Source organism: Salmo salar, chromosome 10 (assembly GCF_965601325.2).
Source record: "Salmo salar chromosome 10, fSalSal1, whole genome shotgun sequence".
Lineage (NCBI taxonomy): Eukaryota > Metazoa > Chordata > Actinopteri > Salmoniformes > Salmonidae > Salmo > Salmo salar.
Window position 1 is genome coordinate 58,793,170 of NC_138300.1, and position 20,998 is coordinate 58,814,167.

The window sequence follows — 20,998 nt, forward strand, 5'->3', positions numbered from 1 at the left end:
TTGTATCATTTCGCAACCTCTCTTGCAGGGTGCACCAATGACATCATGACCAGTGACCATTCTCCAGTTTTCTCCACATTTGAAGTTGGAGTGGCATCACAGTTTGTCTCCAAGCAGGGTACAGTTTCTAACTTCCCTAGATAACTACACTATGCTGACTGTGTGACTAATGACTGTGATTACACAGTTTAAAAATAAAAAAAATGTAAAGATCCAATCAGCTCAGAAAAAAGATCTGATGAGATTTGTCAAAAAGACCAATTAGTGGAAAAAAAAGATCAGAATTGGGCTGCATGTGTAAACACAGCCTATTGCGTCTAACATAACTGACGTTAGAAATTATCTGCCCCCTAAGAAGTTCTTTCTAGTGTTTTCCTAGTCAAACTCTATGGACAAGACAACTGCCTTTCAAATGGTCTTTTTCTCTATCTTTCTTTCCAGATCCCAGCAGTGTGTCTCAGGGTGGGATCAAGTTCATGAACTGCATTGCCACCCTCATGACAAAGTCCAAGACCAAATTCTTCATAGAATACCACTCCAGCTGCTTAGAGAGTAAGACTAGACCTTATTCCATCTGAACACAGTGGTTTGTTTATTTATTTATTTAACTAAGCAAGTCAGTTACAAATTCTTATTTTATGATGATGATGGCCTAGGATCCCAGCCCGGGATCAAATCCAGGGTCTGTAGTGATGCCTCTAGCGCTGAGATGCAGTACCTTAGACCGCTGTGATACAGCCTGGAATGGAACCAGGGTCTGTAGTGACACCTCTAGCGCTGAGATGTAGTGCCTTAGACCGCTGAGCCACTCATGAGTCCCAATAGGGGATGACACTAAAATCAAACGTATTTGTATTTGTTATGGATCCCCATCAGCTGTTGCCAAGGCTACTCTTCCTGGGGTTCAGCTACAATTAAGGCAGTAATATACATTATAATAAAAATTGTAAACATTAAGATATATTTTACAACAGATTTCACAATACATTAAGTATGTGTCCTCAGGCCACTACTCTACTACTACACATTATCCAGGTGTAAGTGTATGTTATGTGTGTGTGTGTGTGTGTGTGTGTGTGTGTGTGTGTGTGTGTGTGTGTGTGTGTGTGTGTGTGTGTGTGTGTGTGTGTGTGTGTGTGTGTGTGTGTGTGTGTGTGTGTGTGTGTGTGTGTGTGTGTGTTTTTGTGTGTGTGTATGTTATGTGTTATGGTATGCGTGTGTTTTTACCTGTGTGTGTCTCTTCTCAGACCCCGCTGTTCCATAAGGTGTATTTTTTTAACCTGTTTTAAAAAAAAAATCTGATTCTACTGCTGCATCAGTTACTTGATGTGGAATAGAGTTCCATGTCTGTTCTGGACTTAGGGACTGTGAAGAGACCTCTTGTGGCATGTCTTGTGGGGTATGCATGGGTGTCTGAGCTGTGTGCTAGTAGTTTAAACAGACCTCTGGTGGCATGTCTTGTGGGGTATGCATGGGTGTCTGAGCTGTGTGCCAGTAGTTTAAACAGAATTCAACATGTCAATACTTCTTACAAAAACAAGTAGTGATGAAGTCAATCTCGCCTCCACTTTGAGCCAGGAGAGATTGACATTAATTTGATTAATGTTAGGTCTATGTTTACATTAATGTATTGATCACATCTTTACTAATGCTGCAGAAATCTGCTGTAAAGCAGTATCCAAATCCATCAGATGTAGTGATCATAATATAGTAGCCATATCTAAGAAAACCAAAGTTCCAAAGGCTGGACCTAATATAGTGTATAAGAGGTCAGATTTGCAGTGATTCCTATGTTGATGACGTAAAGAATATTTGCTGGTCTGTGATGTAATGAGGAGCAACCAGACACTGCACTTGACACATTTATGAAATTGCTTATTCCAGTTACTAATAAGCACACACCCATTAAGAAAATGACTGTAAAAACTGTTAAATCCCCGTGGAGTGATGAAGAATTGAACAATCATATGGTTGAGAGGGATGAGGCAAAAGGAATGGTAAATAAGTCTGGTTGCACAACCGATTGGCAAAAGTACTGCAAATTGAGAAATCATGTGACTAAACAGAACAAAAAGAAGAAGAAACTATACTATGAAACAAAGATAAATTATGTAAAAATGATAGTAAAATTCAATTTTGAGCAAAAAGGCAAACTCAGCTCCATCATTCATTGAATCATATGGCTCATTCATCACAAAACCCACTGATATTGCCAACCACTTTAATCATTTTTTTAATTGGCAAGATTAGCAAACTTATGCATGACAAGACGGCAACAAATGCTGAACCTACACATCCAAGTATAACTGACCAAATGATGAAAGACAAGCAGTGTAATTTTGAATTCTATAAAGTAACTGTGTAATAGAGGTGAAAAACGTATTGTTGTCTATCAACAATGACAAGCCACCTGGGTATGACAACTTGGATGGAAAATTACTGAGGATGATAGCGGACGATATTGCCACTCCTATTTGCCATCTCTAAGCTTACAAACATGTGTGTGCCTCAGGCCTGGAGGGAAGCAAAAGTAATTCCGCTACCCAAGAATAGTAAAGCCCCCTTTACTGGCTCAAATAGCCTCAAATGACCTTGGGCAAGTTGCTGTAGGGCGTGCAGAACTGTTGTCCGCGGTAGGGGTAGCCAGGTGGAAAGCATGGCCAGCTGTAGAAAAATGCTTATTGAAATTATCGATTATCGTAGATTTATCAGTGGTGACAGTGTTTCCTAGACTCGGTGCAGTGGGCAGCTGGGAGGAGGTGCTCTTATTCTCCATGGACTTTACAGTTTCCGCAAACTTTTTGGAATTAGTGCTACAGGATGCAAATTTCTGTTGGATGTTTTTGTGCTGGTCAAGGGCAGTCAGGTCTGGGGTGAACCAAGGGCTATATCTGTTCTTAGTTCTACATTTTTTGAACGGGGCATGCTTATTTAAGATGGTGAGGAAAGGGCGGGATGAGGTCAATATCCTTCCAGGATACCCGGGCCAGGTCGATTAGAAAGGCCTGCTCGCTGAAGTGTTTTAGGGAGCGTGTGACAGTGATGAGGGGTGGTCGTTTGACCGCGGACCCATTATGGACGCAGGCAATGAAGCAGTGATCGCTGAGATCCTGGTTGAAGACAGCAGAGGTGTATTTAGAGGGCAAGTTGGTCAGGATGATATCTAAGAGGGTGCCCATGGTTACGGATTTAGGGTTGTACCTGGTAGGTTCCTTGATATTTTGTGTGAGATTGAGGGCATCTATCTTAGATTGTAGGATGGCCAGGGTTTTAAGCATATACCAGTTTAGGTCACCTAGCAGTGCGAACTCTGAAGATAGATGGGGGGCAATCAATTCACATATGGTTTCCAGGGCACAGCTGGGGGCTGAGAGGGGTCTATAACAAGCGGCAACGGTGAGAGACTTGTTTCTGGAAAGGTGGATTTTTAAAAGTAGAAGCTCGAAATGTTTGGGCACAGACCTACCTAGTATGACTCTCTCTGCAGTAAATTGCAACTCTGCCCCTTTGGCAGTTTTATCTTGTCAGAAAATGTTGTAGTTGGAAATTTCAGAATTTTTGGTGGCCTTCCTAAGCCAGGATTCAGACACAGCTAGGTATTTGTATTTATTTAACAAGAACAAATCCTTATTTTCAACTGCCTTATTCAGGAGCAGAATGACAGATTTGTACCTTGTCAGCTTGGGGATTTGAACTTGCAACCTTTCGGTTACTAGCCCAACGCTCTAACCACTAGGCTACCCTGCCGCCCCACAATGAAGGCCTACCAAAAGGCAAAAGGCCTCCTGTGGGGACGGGGGCTGGTATTAAAAATACTAATAAATTAAATAAAAATATAGGACAAAACACACATCTCGACAAGAGAGACAACACAACACTACATAAAGAGAGACCTAAGACAACAACATAGCATGGTAGCAACAGTAGCTAAGATGGGGAGAGGTCTGTCCACAATAAAGCACTGCTCTACCTTCTTAATAACTACAATATCAACAAGGCAGGTCCTACAGGACCTAGTTTTGTTGCACCTGGACTACTGCCCAGTCGTGGGGTCAGGTGCCACAAAGAGGGACTTGGGAAAATTACAACTGGCCCGGAACAGGGCAGCACGTCTGGCCCTTAAATATGGATTTCATTCCTGTGCTGTTTGTAAATACCCTGGTAGGTTGACTTATAACCTGAACCAGGTTGCAGGCACTGGTTACAATTTGAAGCTTTTTCTTTAGTGGGCAGCTTGATGAAAGCCAGTCAATATTTAGGTCACCCAGAAAATATACCTCTCTGTTAATATCACATACATTATCAAGCATTTCACACATTTTTTCCAGATACTGACTGTTAGCACTTGGTGGTCTATAGCAGCTTCCAACCAGAATGGGCTTTAAGTGAGGCAGATTAACCTGTAGCCATATTACTTCAACAGTATTTAACATTCGATCGTCTCTAAGCTTTACATGAATGTGGCTCTGAATATAGACCGCAACACCGTTGGCATTTCTGTATTTTCTGTAGATGTTATAACCATGTATTGCTACCACTGTATCATCAAAGGTATTATCTAAGTGAGTTTCAGTGATAGAGTCAGAATCTGTCATCTGTTACTAGCAAGTTATTGATATCATGAAACTGGTTTCTTAAGCTACATTTGTTAACGTGGGCTATTTTTAAAAATTTTCTGGGATGCTTGATTGTTTTCATTGCTTTACTGGGAAGCTTAGCAGAAGTAGACATGCTCATGTTATTTATGTTTGAGCTGATAGTGCAGGGTGAGCTGCACACAGTGGACTTCCTACTCGGGCACACCACAAGTTATGGATTCCATGAACTTTGTTTCTTAGGTTACATATGTTATTGTGGGCTTTTTTCCCCCCTCATTTTTCTGGGATTCTTGATTGTTTCAAAACAATGTATATCAAGAGCTTCAACTGAAATGTAGCCTAACTCACAGTGACTGCACACTAGTTTGTTCCCAGATCTGTTTATCTTTCAGACTCCTATTGTTCATTCTCATACCAAACTTGAATTGGTTATACAGCACAAACAGATCTGGGACCAGCATAACTGTAGACATTTTGTCCACAGAATTCGTCAAGAGCTCGGAAGGAGAGAACCAAGATCACTCAGATGGGTCCATCAAAGTTCGGTTTGGAAACCAAGTTGAGGTTTGTTGATGATTATTACGTTTTTTTTGTTTTTTGTTTTACACTAGGCTAGTTGAGTTTACAATATGGCGTATTTGATGTAATAGAGCTCCTCTCGTGTCTTTTTAAAGCTCGTCCCTATCATCTCAGACCCAGAGTATCTGTTGGATCAGCACATTCTCCTGTGTGTCAAGTCCACAGACTGTGATGAATCCTATGGTGAGAAAGAAGAGCAACTGTGCTCTGTTTGGAGAGACTGGTTCTGAGAATGACACAGACCACATTTGGGCTTGAGTAAATACAAGTCTAGGTCTATGAATCATGATCATCTATCTCTGTCATCATCTAGCTCTGTCTTCATCTAGCTCTGTCTTCATCTAGCTCTGTCTTCATCTATCTCTGTCATCATCTATCTCTGTCTTCATCTAGCTCTGTCTTCATCTATCGCTGTCATCATATAGCTCTGTCTTCATATAGCTCTGTCTTCATCTAGCTCTGTCTTCATCTAGCTCTGTCTTCACCTAGCTCTGTCTTCATCTAGCTCTGTCTTCATCTAGCTCTGTCTTCGTCTAGCTCTGTCTTCGTCTAGCTCTGTCTTCATCTAGCTCTGACAGGGAGTAAAAGAGTATTTTCTAATCCTCCTCATCTTTCATCTTCCTCCTCTTCCTCATCTTCCTTCTTCTCCTCCTCCTCTTCCTTCTTCCTCCTCTTCCTCCTGCTCCTCCTCCCTGACATGGTGTCATCCTTACAGGAGAGGGCTGTGTGGCTCTGCGAGCGGCGGAGTCCTCCTACACAGAGTTCCACATCACACTGACGCATCACGGCGAGCGGACGGGCTCCCTGACGGGAGGTGTACAGTTACGAACCTCAGAAGGCAAACAGACTGAGAAGTTATACGGTGAGGCTGACAACCAATGAAGTTGTAACAGTGAGGCTGACAACCAATGAAGTTATAACAGTGAGTCTGACAGCCAATGAAGTTATAACAGTGAGGCTGACAGCAAATGAAGTTATAACAGTGAGGCTGACAACCAATGAAGTTGTAACAGTGAGGCTGACAACCAATGAAGTTATAACAGTGAGGCTGACAGCCAATGAAGTTATAACAGTGAGGCTGACAACCAATGAAGTTATACAGTGAAGCTGACAACCAATGAAGTTATAACAGTGAGGCTGACAACCAATTAAGTTATAACAGTGATGCTGACAGCCAATTAAGTTATAACCGTGAGGCTGACAACCAGTGAAGTTATAACAGTGAGGCTGACAACCTATGAAGTTATATAGTGAGGCTGACAACCAATGAAGTAATACAGTGAGGCTGACAACCAATGAAGTAATACAGTGAGGCTGACAACCAATGAAGTTATAACAGTGAGGCTGACAACCAGTGAAGTTATAACAGTGAGGCTGACAACCTATGAAGTTATACAGTGAGGCTGACAACCAATGAAGTTATAACAGTGAGGCTGACAACCAATGACATACTGTACCTGTAAAATGTTTATATTTTTGTTGCTGAGCTCAACTCTCTTTTCTTCCGTCTACAGATTTCATCAAAGTGGAAAGGGAGGATTCTGGTGCCTCTAAAGGAAAAGGACTTGATCTTATCAACAAGTGAGAACCTCCTTCTTCGCTCATGGCTACTTTGTAACATTCAAGCATAGCTGACACGTGATCCCAGTTCCTTTAAAACTAATGAAAAACTGACTTTGGTGGTTTACCAAGTAAAAAAAAAATATATATATTTATGTTGGTAAACTTATAAGTGTGTATGAGTCTTTACTCTTTCCATTTCCCTTTTACCTGTTTAATTGCGAGACGATCCTCTGGTTATGTGTCCCTGTTCAATAGGTTTGCTCTTCCCAGTGATATCACCAACCCCAGTTACATGGGGGTGGGCTACAAGTCTGGAGGTGTGACAGATAGGGGCTGGAGCTACAGCATGTCCCCCAGATCAGGCTCCGGAGGTGGGGGTGGTGTCGCTGGGCACGGGGGTAGGGACCAGACCCATGGAAACATCTCTCCTAAAAAGACTGTCTACGACCACAGCGCTGTGCGAAGCCCCACAGGAAAAGCATCAGATAACGTGTAAGTTTGTCTTTGACTAGCTTAGCTCTGAGAGAAAAAAATATATCTATGAGATTATAGTTTTCGGGAATTCCTGCTTTCCCCAGACACTGACTCGTCTCCATTGAAATGGTTAAATTGGTCAGTGTAAGGGAATTTTGTTGAGGTGGCGTTGACCTGTAGTATGCAGAGTTCCATGATTTAGGCCTACTTGAAGTGGAAAAGAAATGGGACTGAACGATACTGTTGCAGTTTTCTCACAGAGCAGACAATGTACTGAGAGTGGATAGATTGATACCCCAATGTGAGTCTGAACTCTGAATGAACTGATTGTGTCTGTGTGCCTGTCTGTCTGTCTGTCTGTCTGTCTGTCTGTCTGTCTGTCTGTCTGTCTGTCTGTCTGTCTGTCTGTCTGTCTGTCTGTCTGTCTGCCTGCCTGCCTGCCTGCCTGCCTGCCTGCCTGCCTGCCTGCCTGCCTGCCTGCCTGCCTGCCTGCCTGCCTGCCTGCCTGCCTGTCTGTCTGTCTGTCTGTCTGTCTGTCTGTCTGTGCTGTCTGGCTGTGTGCTGTCTTCTAGAAGTGAGGGGGGGAAGCCAGCGGAGATGTTTGACAACCCTCTGTACGGCTCCATGGGGAAGGCAGGAGGACCACGAGGAGCTAAAGACCAACCAGACCCCCAACGCTCCAAGGACCAGCTGACACCTCCAGACCCCATCTTCTCCTTCACCAAACCCTCTGACCAGGACCCTGACCGGCCCCCGGTCCCCACTCCGCGTAACCGCTCTTACACCTGTTCTGAGACCAAACCACCGCCTTCTGCCACCACTGCCTCAGCCTCGGCCTCGCTCCTCCCCCAGACCTACACCAAGAACCCTGTGAAGCCCTCACGCTCCGAGGGGGGCATGGTACAAACCACCAATAGGCCACATCTGCCCATGAAGTCCCGCCCAGGCCAGGCGGACGCCACGTCCACTAAGCCCAGAGACTACAGAGACAGCTCGGAGCTGCCCAGCAAACTCCGTCCACCTACAAGGCCCATCCAGCCCCTCCCCAAAGAAGGTAAATCTACAGTCATTTTCCCTCACGAAACGCTCTATATCACGCAAGTAGTCTCAGTTCACATATCATGCAAGCAAGTTGCTTATAGCTTCTGTTGCCATGGTTTTAAACTAAGCATACCGCAGAGGAAGCGGTTCTGTACATTAAACTATGTACATAGAAATCTCTCTTCTCCTTTTCCCCAGCACATCATGAGGCAACTCAACCACCGAAGACGGGCCGTTCAGCGAAATGACTGTGTGTGGGTTTTTTTTGGCTGAAAACCCTCCTCCTCTTGTCCTATATGTTAAAATTAGATGTTGAATGGTGGCTAGTGTCAGTCACTGCAATGCTCGTCTTCCTGACTCTCCAAACAAGTTTCTGTACGAACTCATCTTTCCATATGCATTAGGCTGTGTTACTGGCAACTCTCTGGGGATTTGTGGAGTCCTCTGAAATATGTATCGTCATTCTTTTTTTGTTGTTGCACAAATGCTGACAACTAGAAGAGCTCTTTAGATTATAAGAATCATTTTTAAAAACTTGTACAACAATCTCAATTAAAACAAAAGGGAATGATGCTCACCCGCCTCTCCTATTAATTTCTCACATGCCCAGTAGCCTTTATATATGTTAATGCTACCACCTGCTGGTTTGTTGACAGTATTGCATGCGTGTGATTTTTTTAATTTTTTTAACCTTTATTTAACTTGGCAAGTCAGTTAAGAACAAATTCTTATTTACAATGATGGCCTACTCCAGCCCCGACGACACTGGGCCAAATGTGCACCACCCTATGGGACTCCCAATCACAACCGGATGTGATACAGCCTGGATTCAAACCAGGTAATATAGTGATACCTTTTAGCACTGAGTTGTATTGCCTTAGACAACTGCGCCACTCGGGAACCCCAAAATACATTTAGAATTATGTGGCCAACATAATTGGATTGTAAAAGTTATTGTTATTGTTGTTTTTTACCATCTGCATAGAAAATATACAAAGTGTATTAGTCTACTTAATATACTCGATCCATTAATTAAAATCGTAATGAAAAAATAAAATAAATAGAATAATGAATTTTAAATAAAGCTGCATTATGTAACTTTTTGGGCGACCCGACCAAATTCACATAGAAATGTGAGTTATGGGCTTCCCGGGTGGCGCAGTGGTCTAAGGCACTGCATCACAGTGTTATAGATTCTGGGTTTGAGTCCAGGCTCTGCGACCGGGAGACCCATGAGGCGGTGCACAATTGGCCCAGCGTCGTCCGGGTTAGGGACGGTTTGGCCAGCAGGGATATCCTTGTCCCATCGCGCACTTGTAACTCCTGTGGCGGGCCGGGTGCAATGCACGCTGACACGGTCGCCAGGTGTACGGTGTTTCCCCTGACACATTGGTGCGGTTGGCTTCCGGGTTCAGTGTGCATTGTGTCAAGAAGCAGTTTGGGTTGTGTTTCAGAGGATGCACGGTTCTCGACCTTCGCCTCTCCCAAGCCTGTACGGGAGTTGCAGTGATGAGACAAGACTGTAACTACTACCAATTGGATAAAAAAAAAAGTTGAGAAAAAAAAGGAAATGTGAGTTATAGGATGAAATGTAACTCTCTTAGACACATAGTACTACTGTATACAAATTAAACACTGTACAAGACATACTCAACATAATATATACATTACCCTTATCATCATACACTTTTCATAGAGCCATAGATCTGCCATTCCCATTGAAAGCAAGTCTAAAAAAACAGTAGATCTGTTCTATGTGTGTTATTTCTATGCTTCCCGTTCTTAATTTATGTTTATGGAAAAATATATTTTGCTGTAGTTTAGATGGTGCAAGAATAAGAAAAAGAGATCGCTGTATTGAATGGCCGCCGGTGTTGACGCCATTTTGCGGGCTCCGACCCAGCTTTGCTATTTTGTGATTCTTTTGTTGTTTTGTTTCTACTTTTATTTTCTCGTAATGTATCCGCTATCATTTGTTACATCTGTCTTTTGAGCATCAGATCGGATCAGATTACAGAGCCTTCAGAAAGTATTCATACTGTTGATTTATTCTACATTTGTTACAGCCTTAATTCAAAATGCATTAAATAAATACAAAATCTGACCATCTACACACAATACCCCATAATAACAAAGTGAAAACATGTTTATTTTGATTTTTTTTGTGTGCACATTTATTGAAAATGAAATACAGAAATATCCGATTTACATAGGTATTCACACCCCTGAGTCACTACTTTGTAGAAGCGACTTTGGCAGCCAATATAGATGTGAGTCTTTCTGGGTCTCTAAAAGCTTTCCACACCTGGATTGTGCAACATTTGACCCTTATACAATGAACAAAAATATAAACACAACATGTAAAGTGTTGATCCCATGTTTCATGAGCTGAAATAAACGATCCCAGAAATGTTCCATATGTACAAAAAGCTTATTCCTCTAAAATGTTTGACATTTGTTTACATCTCTGTTAGTGAGCATTTCTCCTTTGCCATGGTTAAATTAAGGTAAAAAAAAAAATAACAACATGAAACGCTAATTAGCTGCTAATGCGGCTATCATAAAGAACTAAAAAAGCCATCATCATCTGGACGAGACTGCCCGAATCAAGGCAAGAATCTCTGGGTTAACTATCTAATGTTAGCTAAATTTAGTCATGAATACATAGGCTGAATTTCATTAAGTTGACAATTCTGTGAACTGCCTTGTGAAAGTTTTAAATTGATACGATACCTGTTAGCAAAGGTGTCAGCTAGAGATGACGTGCAGGAGCATGCTGGGATTCGTAGTCTTGCATGATGTCTATTTTGATGCTAATTAGCATTTTCGAATCTGAGATTAAACAGAGCCAAATATATTGCTAAAAGTCACCTTGTCCGAGAGAGATTCACATAGTTATCAAAACGTCACGCCAGGGTAAGGCTACACAAAACACAGGGCTTTGTTTCGTGTAGGCTTATCCTGGAGTGATGTTTTGATAACCATGTACATTTTAAATGTTTCTGAAATTCCTTATGGGGAAAAAGGAATGTTGGAAAAACGATTGGAACCATTTCCCTTTTTTGAGTTTTTATGGGTATTATGACACCTCCACTGTGGGGCTCTATGGAGTTGGCAAGAGCATCAACTGATCTGGGACCAGGGTTGGGGGCTGTTGGTGAGGGGACGAGGCTAGGGGTTGGGGCCTGTTGGTGGGGGGACCAGGCTAGGGGTTGGGGCCTGTTGGTGGGGGGACCAGGCTAGGGGTTGGGGCCTGTTGGTGGGGGGACCAGGCTAGGGGTTGGGGCCTGTTGGTGGGGGGACCAGGCTAGGGGTTGGGGCCTGTTGGTGGGGGGACCAAGCTAGGGGTTGGGGCCTGTTGGTGGGGGGACCAGGCTAGGGGTTGGGGCCTGTTGGTGGGGGGACTAGGCCAGGGGTTGGGGCCTGTTGGTGGAGGGACCAGGCTAGGGGTTGGGGCCTGTTGGTGAGGGGACCAGGCTAGGGGTTGGGGCCTGTTGGTGGGGGGACCAGGTTAGGGCTTGGGGCCTTTCAGTGGGGGGACCAGGCTAGGGGTTGGGGCCTTTCGGTGGGGGGACCAGGCTAGGGGTTGGGGCCTGTTGGTGGGGGGACCAGGCCAGGGGTTGGGGCCTGTTGGTGGGGGGACCAGGCCAGGGGTTGGGGGCTGTTGGTGGGGGGACCAGGCTAGGGGTTGGGGCCTGTTGGTGAGGGGCTAATATCTTTATCAATATTATTATTTTTTTGCATAGAAAGACTTGCTAAACTGCAAAACTGTATCCCCCTGAAAGTGCATTCCTGTCATTCATCCTCACGACATCTGATACTCCTATTGTTTTTAGATTTTTGAAAAGCTGACGATTCTTACATTTATGTATTTGATAGATCAGCATTATTAGCTGATGTTTGAAATGACTGTCTAGATTCTACCCTGGTTATTTTTGTCTATGTTCATGTTTTTCAGAAACATTGTGTTGTATGCAACATTGATATACAATATTGTTTGTCTGAATGAAGGAATGCTCTGCTTTTGTTTTCCCTTTTAGATTGAGAGTTTCCTCACAATCTTTACTTTTCATAATGTAAGACCAAGGGTGTAATCATTGCACTGATTCTGTTGCTTAACCATTTACTCCAAATGGAAAAAATGCAAACAAGAGTTTCTATTGGATAAATTCAGGTAGGTCTCGTCCTGTTTCATTCCGTTTTCTCTGTTTGATTGTTTGTTTCTTAAATGGTTTCCGTTAAATGAATACACCCCAGGATATTTAAGTTTGTAGTTCAGCGCTGAATATATTATTTTGATTACTTCTTTGATATTTGGTGTACATAAACCTTGTTTGAAAACTTTGCAATTTGCCGTTCAATCAATTGAATGTATGCGCTATATACAATATGTGTACGGCGATATCATCCCAGGGGGATAGTCACTTGTACAATAGACCATATCTACATGTACATACTACCTCAATCAGCCTGACTAACCGGTGTCTGTACGTAGCCTCGCTACTTTTATAGCCTCGCCACTGTATATAGCCTGTCTTTTTACTGTTGTTTTATTTCTTTACTTACCTATTGTTCACCTAATACCTTTTTTGCACTATTGGTTAGAGCCTGTCAGTAAGCATTTCACTGTAAGGTCTACACCTGTTGTATTCAGCGCACGTGACAAATAAACTTTTGATTTGACCAGATTGCACAGTGTGCAACTCAATATTAGGAAGGTGCTCCTAATGTTTGGTATACACAGTAGATAGGTCAGTACTGGTGTCTTGAACAATACACAATTCTCTTCCTTCTTCCCAGAGTGCACCACATCAGAGAGGAAGAGGCAAAGCCAGAGGGATAACTGGACCCAAAATCTGTCTTCTCCAGCAGTTTTAGTTTGGAGTTCAATGAGAGTGTTGTATTTGGTCAACAACAAAAATGAATGGCTCATTTGATGCTTGTGGTTTATTTGATCTAATACAAGTTTCATAAGTTGTTACAAGTGAACTGAAATAAGTAGAACACGTGACTTTCCTGCAAAAAAACATTGTGTCAGAGTTGTGCCTGTTGTCCACACGCGTATCTGCCCTCTCATTGGCTAGAATGGTCCCCCCTGATCTTGCCTCCTCCCAACTGCCTTCCATTTTGAAGACATTTATTTTCATTGTTAAAGCGGTCACTACATTATCTTGTCAAATATAATGGATCATCTGTGATTTAGGGCAGAAGAGGGAGAATTGGAGTTGGGCCCAGGGTTCTGCTGATTGGTTGAGGCTACGTGAGGTCAGCCAGGTGTAGGTCATTTGACGATGGAAAGTCCCATAAAAACTCATTAACTTTCACAAGGTAAACTGCTAGAATATCAATCACTTTTTTCAGCAAAAAAAAAATATTCAGGGAAGACATCACTTCAACATACCTGTAGTGGTAAATGGAAGTTGTTGCTATGGTAAGTTTACTACTACTTTTCCTACTTTAGTGTTTTTAAGACAACTCAAAGTAGGGTTTGGTCACGCAAACAAATGTAGTTGGGCGGAGGCGGCGGCGGCGGCGGCGGGGGGGGGGGGGCAGTTCGTACCTGACAGGGCATTTGTGGGCTCAAACTGTTTACACAGGAAGCTCAATTATTGGCCAAAGAGCTGCTCGGATTTGTCAAAAGATCAGAAGTGGGCTGCCTGTGTAAACGCAGCACTAAGACTGACGTGTGTCCTATGCATCACATCCTTGAGTCTGTGTGGCTCCCATCTGGCCCACAAGTTGGATTTGAAATGTACAACCGTGTTGGGCCTGCAGATGTCATCTAATGCGGTAAACTGTTCTGTTTGGGCGATCTGCTTTCCATTCCTATCAAGTTGAATAACTGCTATTTGTCCTCAATGATTTCATGCCACATTAACAGTAAGCCCTTTTCTCTGAAGTTCTTTCAATTACTTGATTCAAATGTTACAGGGTAACATAAAATGTAACTTTCTGTGGAACTGAAGTCCTGAGTTCACTTTTGCTGTCTATTTTCTAGGTGACGGTAGGCTGCAACAAGCATGAGTACCTGTTAAGTTCAACATCACACGAGGAGTACTCGGACGACGAGGTATCTTTCATTTGCTGTAATATAACTTTTTTAAATTAAACTATAGGGGATACCAGCTCTCATACACAGTAGCCTAATAAATCAGACTGATACCAGCTTTCTGGGATCTAGTCTGAATTAAAGCACTGCAAAAATATGTGTAAAGTTTCTTTACAAGCCAGAATGTTTAATCAAATTACAGTTTAACTTCCTCTACCGGTTGTGTGGGCAGTTGGTCCTTATTTGGGTAGAACTATCCACAGAAAAGTATTTCCTAGACTTTAGTGTCTAGGCTGCCGTTTCATTTCCATCACCAGACATTTCTGGTAAACCAGAAATGTCCTCCTTGGGCACGTGCCTTGGGGTGACACGTAATCAGGTTGTGATGGGCGCACGGACCTGCGCTTTTGAAGTTTAACTTTCCTGTGGATATTTTCTCAAATTCTGCACTACATAAGAACCAACTAAGTTCCAATATAATGTATTTAACTTTCGTGAGGGACACTTTTTGTCTTAGTGAGTGTGCGGTGAGGCTATCCCGGCAGAGGGGTTGGTGTCGTCACACTGGAACTATATCCGCAGTAGAGTCGACCATCTCACCACGGTTTATTTTCAGATCTCAACCAAGAAAGAGATGCACTGGAGACTTGGACCAGAGAACCACGATGATACTGTCCTGTATGACTTTGAGATGGCCTGTGATACCCAGGAGGAGATACTGGTGAAGTCTGCAGACAATGGTGTGGCCTGTCTAACACGGACAGACCCTGTGTTGTATGCTTGGGGTGGTTTTGGTTCATTTGAATATTTGTATGAAATAAATGGCTCGACCATTATTGATAGATGGTAAACAACTTATTTTAGATGACCTCCTGGTCATACTGCAGTTAACTCCTTAATACCAATCTTTCATAGGAAATTGTCATACAAAAAACGTGGACATCGAGCCAATTCAGTAATTTTGACTATTTACAATAAACTAACAAAGCGCACACTGTTTTGAAATGTTGATTAGGTATCTGTGGCAAATAAAACTGCTTTTTACCATAATTCTTGTGATACAGGATATTTAAGTTATTAATGAACATTGATTTTTACTGTCTGAGCATCATGGGTTTACTTTAATACTGGTGGTCTCGGGTCAAATAATCATTCTTCTATTGAACCTAGAAGCCATGCTAGCGTTGTGCCCGTCCAGGTGTATTAGCCATGCTAGCGTTGTGCCCGTCCAGGTGTATTAGCCATGCTAGCGTTGTGCCCGTCCAGGTGTATTAGCCATGTACTTTCCTGTGAACAGACATGCGACAACATTTAGGACGAACTGTACACTGAAACAAATGACCCACCCGACATAGTGCAGACGTTTGCACTAAACTGAGGTGCTTTCAATTACTGGTTACTGGACTTGGGTGTTGTCACATGGTACTACCACATAAAACATCAGACTTGAGTGTCTGAAGTCCTGAGTTTGCTTTGTTTTCTAGGTGACGGTGGAATTCATCACCCATGATTCCCTGTCGAGATCAATATCACACGAGGAGTACTCTGACGATGAGGTATGTCTTTCATTTGTAATTTAATATGGGGCGGCAGGGTAGCCTAGTGGTTGGATTAGTAACCGAAAGGTTGCAAGTTCAAATCCCTGAGCTGACAAGGTACAAATCTGTCATTCTGTGCCCTGAACAAGGCAAGTTATCCCACTGTTCCTAGGCCATAATTGAAAATAAGAATTTGTTCTTAACTGACTTGCCTAGTTAAATAAAGGTAAATATGAAGGATGCATTTCTGTTAATGTTGAGGGACACTACACTATGGTACAGGAACTCTTAACACTGTTTTCAGATATCAACCAAGAAGGAGATGCATTGGAGACTTGTACCAGTGGATCACTATGATACAGTTCCCTACACTGGCAACTTGAACCATAATGTTGCTGTTGGCTATGACTTTGATAGTACTCTTCTGTATGACTTTGACATGGACTGTGATACCCAGGAGGAGAAGATGGCGAAGTCTGCAGAGGATGGTGTATCCTGTTTAACACACAGATACAGGTCTTGTAGTATGGATAGACCCTCTGTTGGCTGATTGTGGTGTGTGTGTGGCTGTTTTTTAGATATTTTAATATGTAATGTCTAAATATTTTTATATGAATTAATAAAACTGATTATTTTGGCTTTTATTCAATGATATATATTAGATCAAATCCAGGCAGGAATTATTATTTTTAGCAGTTGACCTAAATCAAACATTTGATAAGATTGCCTGACCTCATCCCGTCAGTAGAGGATGCCTGGTAAATGTTTTTTAAATGCCTTCCTCACCATCTTAAATAAGCATGCCCCATTCAAGAACTGTAGAACCAGGAACAGATATAGCCCTTGGTTCTCTCCAGACCTGACTGCCTTTAACCAACACAAAAACATCCTGTGGTGTTCTGCATTAGCATCGCACAGCCCCGTGATATGCAACTTTTCAGGGAAGTTAGAAACCAATATACACAGGCAGTTAAAGCCAAGGCTAGCTTTTTCAAGCAGAAATTTGCTTCCAGCAACCCAAACTCAAAAGTTTTGGAACACTAAAGTCCATGGAGAATAAGAGCACCTCCTCCCAGCTGCCCACTGCACTGAGGATAGGAAACTCTGTCACCTCTAAATCCACTATAATTGAGAATCTCAATGAGCATTTTTCTACGGCTGGCCGTGCTTTCCACCTGGCTACCACTACCGCGGACAACAGCACTGCACCCCCCCCCCCACAGCTACTCGCCCAAGCCTTCCCTATATCTACATCTCCCAAATCCAGTCAGCTGATGTTCTGAAAGAGCTGCAAAGTCTGCACCCCTACAAATCAGCCGGGCTAGACAATCTGGACCCTTTCTTTCTAAAGTTATCTGCCGAAATTGTTGCAACCCCTATTACTAGCCTGTTCAACCTCTCGTGTCATCTGAGATTCCAAAAGATTGGAAAGCAGCTGCTGTTATCTCCCTCTTCAAAGGAGGGGACACTCTTGACCCAAACTGCTACAGACCTATATCTATCCTACCCTACCTTTCTAAGGTCTTTGAAAGCCAAGTCAACAAACAGATTACCGACCATTTCGAATCCCACCGCACCTTCTCCACTATGCAATCTGGTTTCAGAGCTGGTCATGGGTGCACCTCAGCCACGCTCAAGGTCCTAAATGATATCGTAACCGCCATCGATAAGAAACAATACTGTGCTGCTGTATTCATTGACCTGGCCATGGCTTTCGACTCTGTTAATCACCGCAGACTCAATAGCCTTGGTTTCTCAAATGATTGCCTCGCCTGGTTCACCAACTACTTATCTGATAGAGTTCAGTGTGTCAAATCGGATGGCCTGTTGTCCGGGCCTCTGGTAGTCTATGGGGGTGCAACAGGGTTCAATTCTTGGGCCAACTCTTTTCTCGGTATACATCAATGTCGCTCTTGCTGTTGGTGAGTCTCTGATCCACCTCTACGCAGACACCATTCTGTATACTTCTGGCCCTTCTTTGGACGCTGTGTTAACAACCCTCCAGATGAGCTTCAATGCCATACAACTCTCCTTCCGTGGCCTCCAACTGCTCTTAAATGCAAGTAAAACGAAATGCATGCTCTTCAACCGATCGCTGCCTGCACCTGCCCGCCCGTCCAGCATCACTACTCTGGACGGTTCTGACTTAGAATACGTGGACAACTACAAATACCTAGATGTCTGGTTAGACTGTAAGCTCTCCTTCCAGACTCACATCAAACATCTCCAATCCAAAGTTAAATCTAGAATTGGCTTCTTATTTCGCAACAAAGCATCCTTCACTCATGTGCCAAACATACCCTCGTAAAACTGACCATCCTACCGATCCTCGACTTCGGCGATGTCATTTACAAAATAGCCTCCAATACCCTACTCAATAAACTGGATGCAGTCTATCACAGTGCCATCCGTTTTGTCACCAAAGCCCCATATACTACCTACCACTGCGACCTGTACGCTCTCGTAGGCTGGCCCTCGCTTCATACTCGTCGCCAAACCCACTGGCTCCAGGTCATCTACAAGACCCTGCTAGGTATAGTCCCCCCTTATCTCCGCTCACTGGTCACCATAGCAGCACCCACCTGTAGCACGCGCTCCAGCAGGTATATCTCTCTGGTCACCCCCAAAGCCAATTCCTCCTTTGGCCGTCTCTCCTTCCAGTTCTCTGCTGCCAATGACTGGAACGAACTACAAAAATCTCAAACTGGAAACGCTTATCTCCCTCACTAGCTTTAAACACCAGCTGTCAGAGCAACTCACAGATCACTTCCCCTACTGTATTTATTTTATTTATTTTGCTCCTTCGCACCCCATTATTTCTATTTCTACTTTGCACTATCTTCCACTGCAAACCTACCATTCCAGTGTTTTACTTGCTATATTGTAGTTACTTTGCCACCATGACCTTTTTTGCCTTTACCTCCCTTATCTCACCTCATTTGCTCACATTGTATATAGACCTATTTTTCTACTGTGTTATTGACTGTATGTTTGTTTTACTCATTACATTACATTACATTACATTTAAGTCATTTAGCAGACGCTCTTATCCAGAGCGACTTACAAATTGGTGCATTCACCTTATGATATCCAGTGGAACAACCACTTTACAATAGTGCATCTAAATGTTTTAAGGGGGGGGGGGGGGGGGGGGTTAGAAGGATTACTTTATCCTATCCTAGGTATTCCTTAAAGAGGTGGGGTTTCAGGTGTCTCCGGAAGGTGGTGATTGACTCCGCTGTCCTGGCATCGTGAGGGAGCTTGTTCCACCATTGGGGTGCCAGAGCAGCGAACAGTTTTGACTGGGCTGAGCGGGAACTGTGCTTCCTCAGAGGTAGGGGGGCCAGCAGGCCAGAGGTGGATGAACGCAGTGCCCTTGTTTGGGTGTAGGGCCTGATCAGAGCCTGAAGGTATGGAGGTGCCGTTCCCTTCACAGCTCCGTAGGCAATCACCATGGTCTTGTAGCGGATGCGAGCTTCAACTGGAAGCCAGTGGAGAGAGCGGAGGAGCGGGGTGACGTTACTCCATGTGTAACTCTGTGTTGTTGTATGTTGTCGAACTGCTTTGCTTTATCTTGGCCAGGTCGCAATTGTAAATGAGAACTGGTTCTCAACTTGCCTACCTGGTTAAATAAAGGTGAAATATTTTTTTTTTAAATAAAAATGTAATAAGGTAGAGGCTGAAAAATGTCATTTCTAAACATGATGTACACCTGGAGATTTTCCAACTACAAGAGACTACATAGAAAAGCTATCTAAGAATTGACAGTTTAAAATAATTAAATACTCAATTTATTGGTTTTAAAATTCTTTATCAGATCCTTCTGTATCATGCTTATTTATACAAAGTTCACTTAGCGACAATATGGAGAATGAACAGAGAGCATCGTCAAGACAATGTATTAAATATGTAAATTAAAAGGTTAACCTTAACATTACAAATGTACAGTAGACATATAGAGAAGCTGTCCCCTGATTTTATAGTTTGGGATGCTTTTAAGGCGTACGTTAGGGGAATGATAATCTGAGTACTTCTATTTTCCTTGAATTAACAAAGAAGCACTTTGCTATTGTTTTGGTGTTTTCTTTTAAATGCCTGCTCAACCCATTTTGGAAAAAACACAAATGGCAATAGGAAAAATAACTGCTAAACATCAAACCTTTTAAAGTGGACCACAAAATTCAAATACTTAGGATGAAAGTAAGCAGCAAATATATAAAGGGAACTTTATCTTATTACTCATAGAAAGCTGATCTAATTAAATAATCTTCCCGTAAGTCTGAAATAAATTAACTCTTCAGAATGTCATGGCTCCCAAAGTTTTTTGTATTTATTCTTTGTCTTCGGTGGGGTAATTGGTATTAGTCTTTAAATAAGTATACGGTCATAAGACTTATGTAGGCAACTAAACTCATAGAATAAACAATTGTACATCTTCCTAAGTCTGAGGGTGGTTTTAACCTTCCATACTTGGGTGGTGAGTTGGCGCGATTCCAAGGCTTTTACTAGCAACACCTAAATGCACTAAAGAGGAACAACGAGTACATATTGAAGCTCATGCTCATCCCCAGAAACTTTACGTGTCTATTTTCAAAGGATAAAGCTAAGAACATTAATTTTAATTACAGTTAATTAAATGTACGCTTAATCCAGTATAAAGTCATGTATAGAATTTATTCTGCAAGAGACAAAATACACAAATTCTACTACAGCATAAATGGCAGAGTCATGTCTTAAGTGTAAAACTAACAATGACTCCATAATCCATGCCTTCTGGGAACGTTATGACGTCATAAAGTTATGGGCGGGGTTAGAACGTTGGCTGTCAGAACTATCACAATGTAAACTTTTAATCTGTCTGTCTGCATATTTCAAGACATGGCACATGAGGGTGCAGTGAGATACCCAATGGGTTGGATGATTCTCTTCTCATCAATCATCCCTCCATTAACTCAATGGCGATGGGGGTGTGAGCAGGTGGGTCTGTGTTGTGGATGTTTGTGTGCGTCTGTCTGTATGTTGTCATTTGTATGTGGATGTTTTGTATTGTTAAAAAAATATATATATACATTAGTACAAAATATGAAGTGAAAGATATGATCTAACTATATGGACTGTGATCTGTGGATAATATAACCAGATCTCTTTTTACCGTA

At 42.7% G+C, this 20,998-nt stretch overlaps 2 protein-coding genes across 3 annotated transcripts in view; both read left to right on the plus strand.

The window, feature by feature from the left end:
- Positions 1-10,670, plus strand: part of LOC106560606 (phosphatidylinositol 3,4,5-trisphosphate 5-phosphatase 1) — a 67,252-nt gene extending 56,582 nt beyond the window's left edge. Inside the window, exons 19-27 of one of the 2 annotated variants that reach the window (XM_045687982.2) lie at positions 29-118; positions 442-552; positions 5,083-5,162; positions 5,273-5,360; positions 5,893-6,039; positions 6,692-6,758; positions 6,996-7,232; positions 7,790-8,268; positions 8,454-10,670. In XM_045687982.2, coding sequence (XP_045543938.2) covers positions 29-118; positions 442-552; positions 5,083-5,162; positions 5,273-5,360; positions 5,893-6,039; positions 6,692-6,758; positions 6,996-7,232; positions 7,790-8,268; positions 8,454-8,503 — 1,349 coding nt within the window. In that variant the 3' untranslated portion in view covers positions 8,504-10,670. Of the gene's footprint in view, positions 1-28; positions 119-441; positions 553-5,082; positions 5,163-5,272; positions 5,361-5,892; positions 6,040-6,691; positions 6,759-6,995; positions 7,233-7,786; positions 8,269-8,453 lie in introns of both variants that reach the window. The other variant, XM_045687981.2, reaches the window with a different exon arrangement.
- A 2,918-nt stretch (positions 10,671-13,588) lies between these two features.
- Positions 13,589-16,486, plus strand: LOC145858593 (uncharacterized). Its single transcript, XM_082957106.1, has 5 exons — positions 13,589-13,686; positions 14,254-14,325; positions 14,921-15,025; positions 15,789-15,860; positions 16,147-16,486. The coding sequence occupies exons 1-5, from the start codon at positions 13,669-13,671 to the stop codon at positions 16,390-16,392; spliced, it is 513 nt and encodes a 170-aa protein (XP_082813232.1). The 5' UTR covers positions 13,589-13,668; the 3' UTR covers positions 16,393-16,486.
- The last annotated feature ends 4,512 nt before the right edge of the window (positions 16,487-20,998 follow it).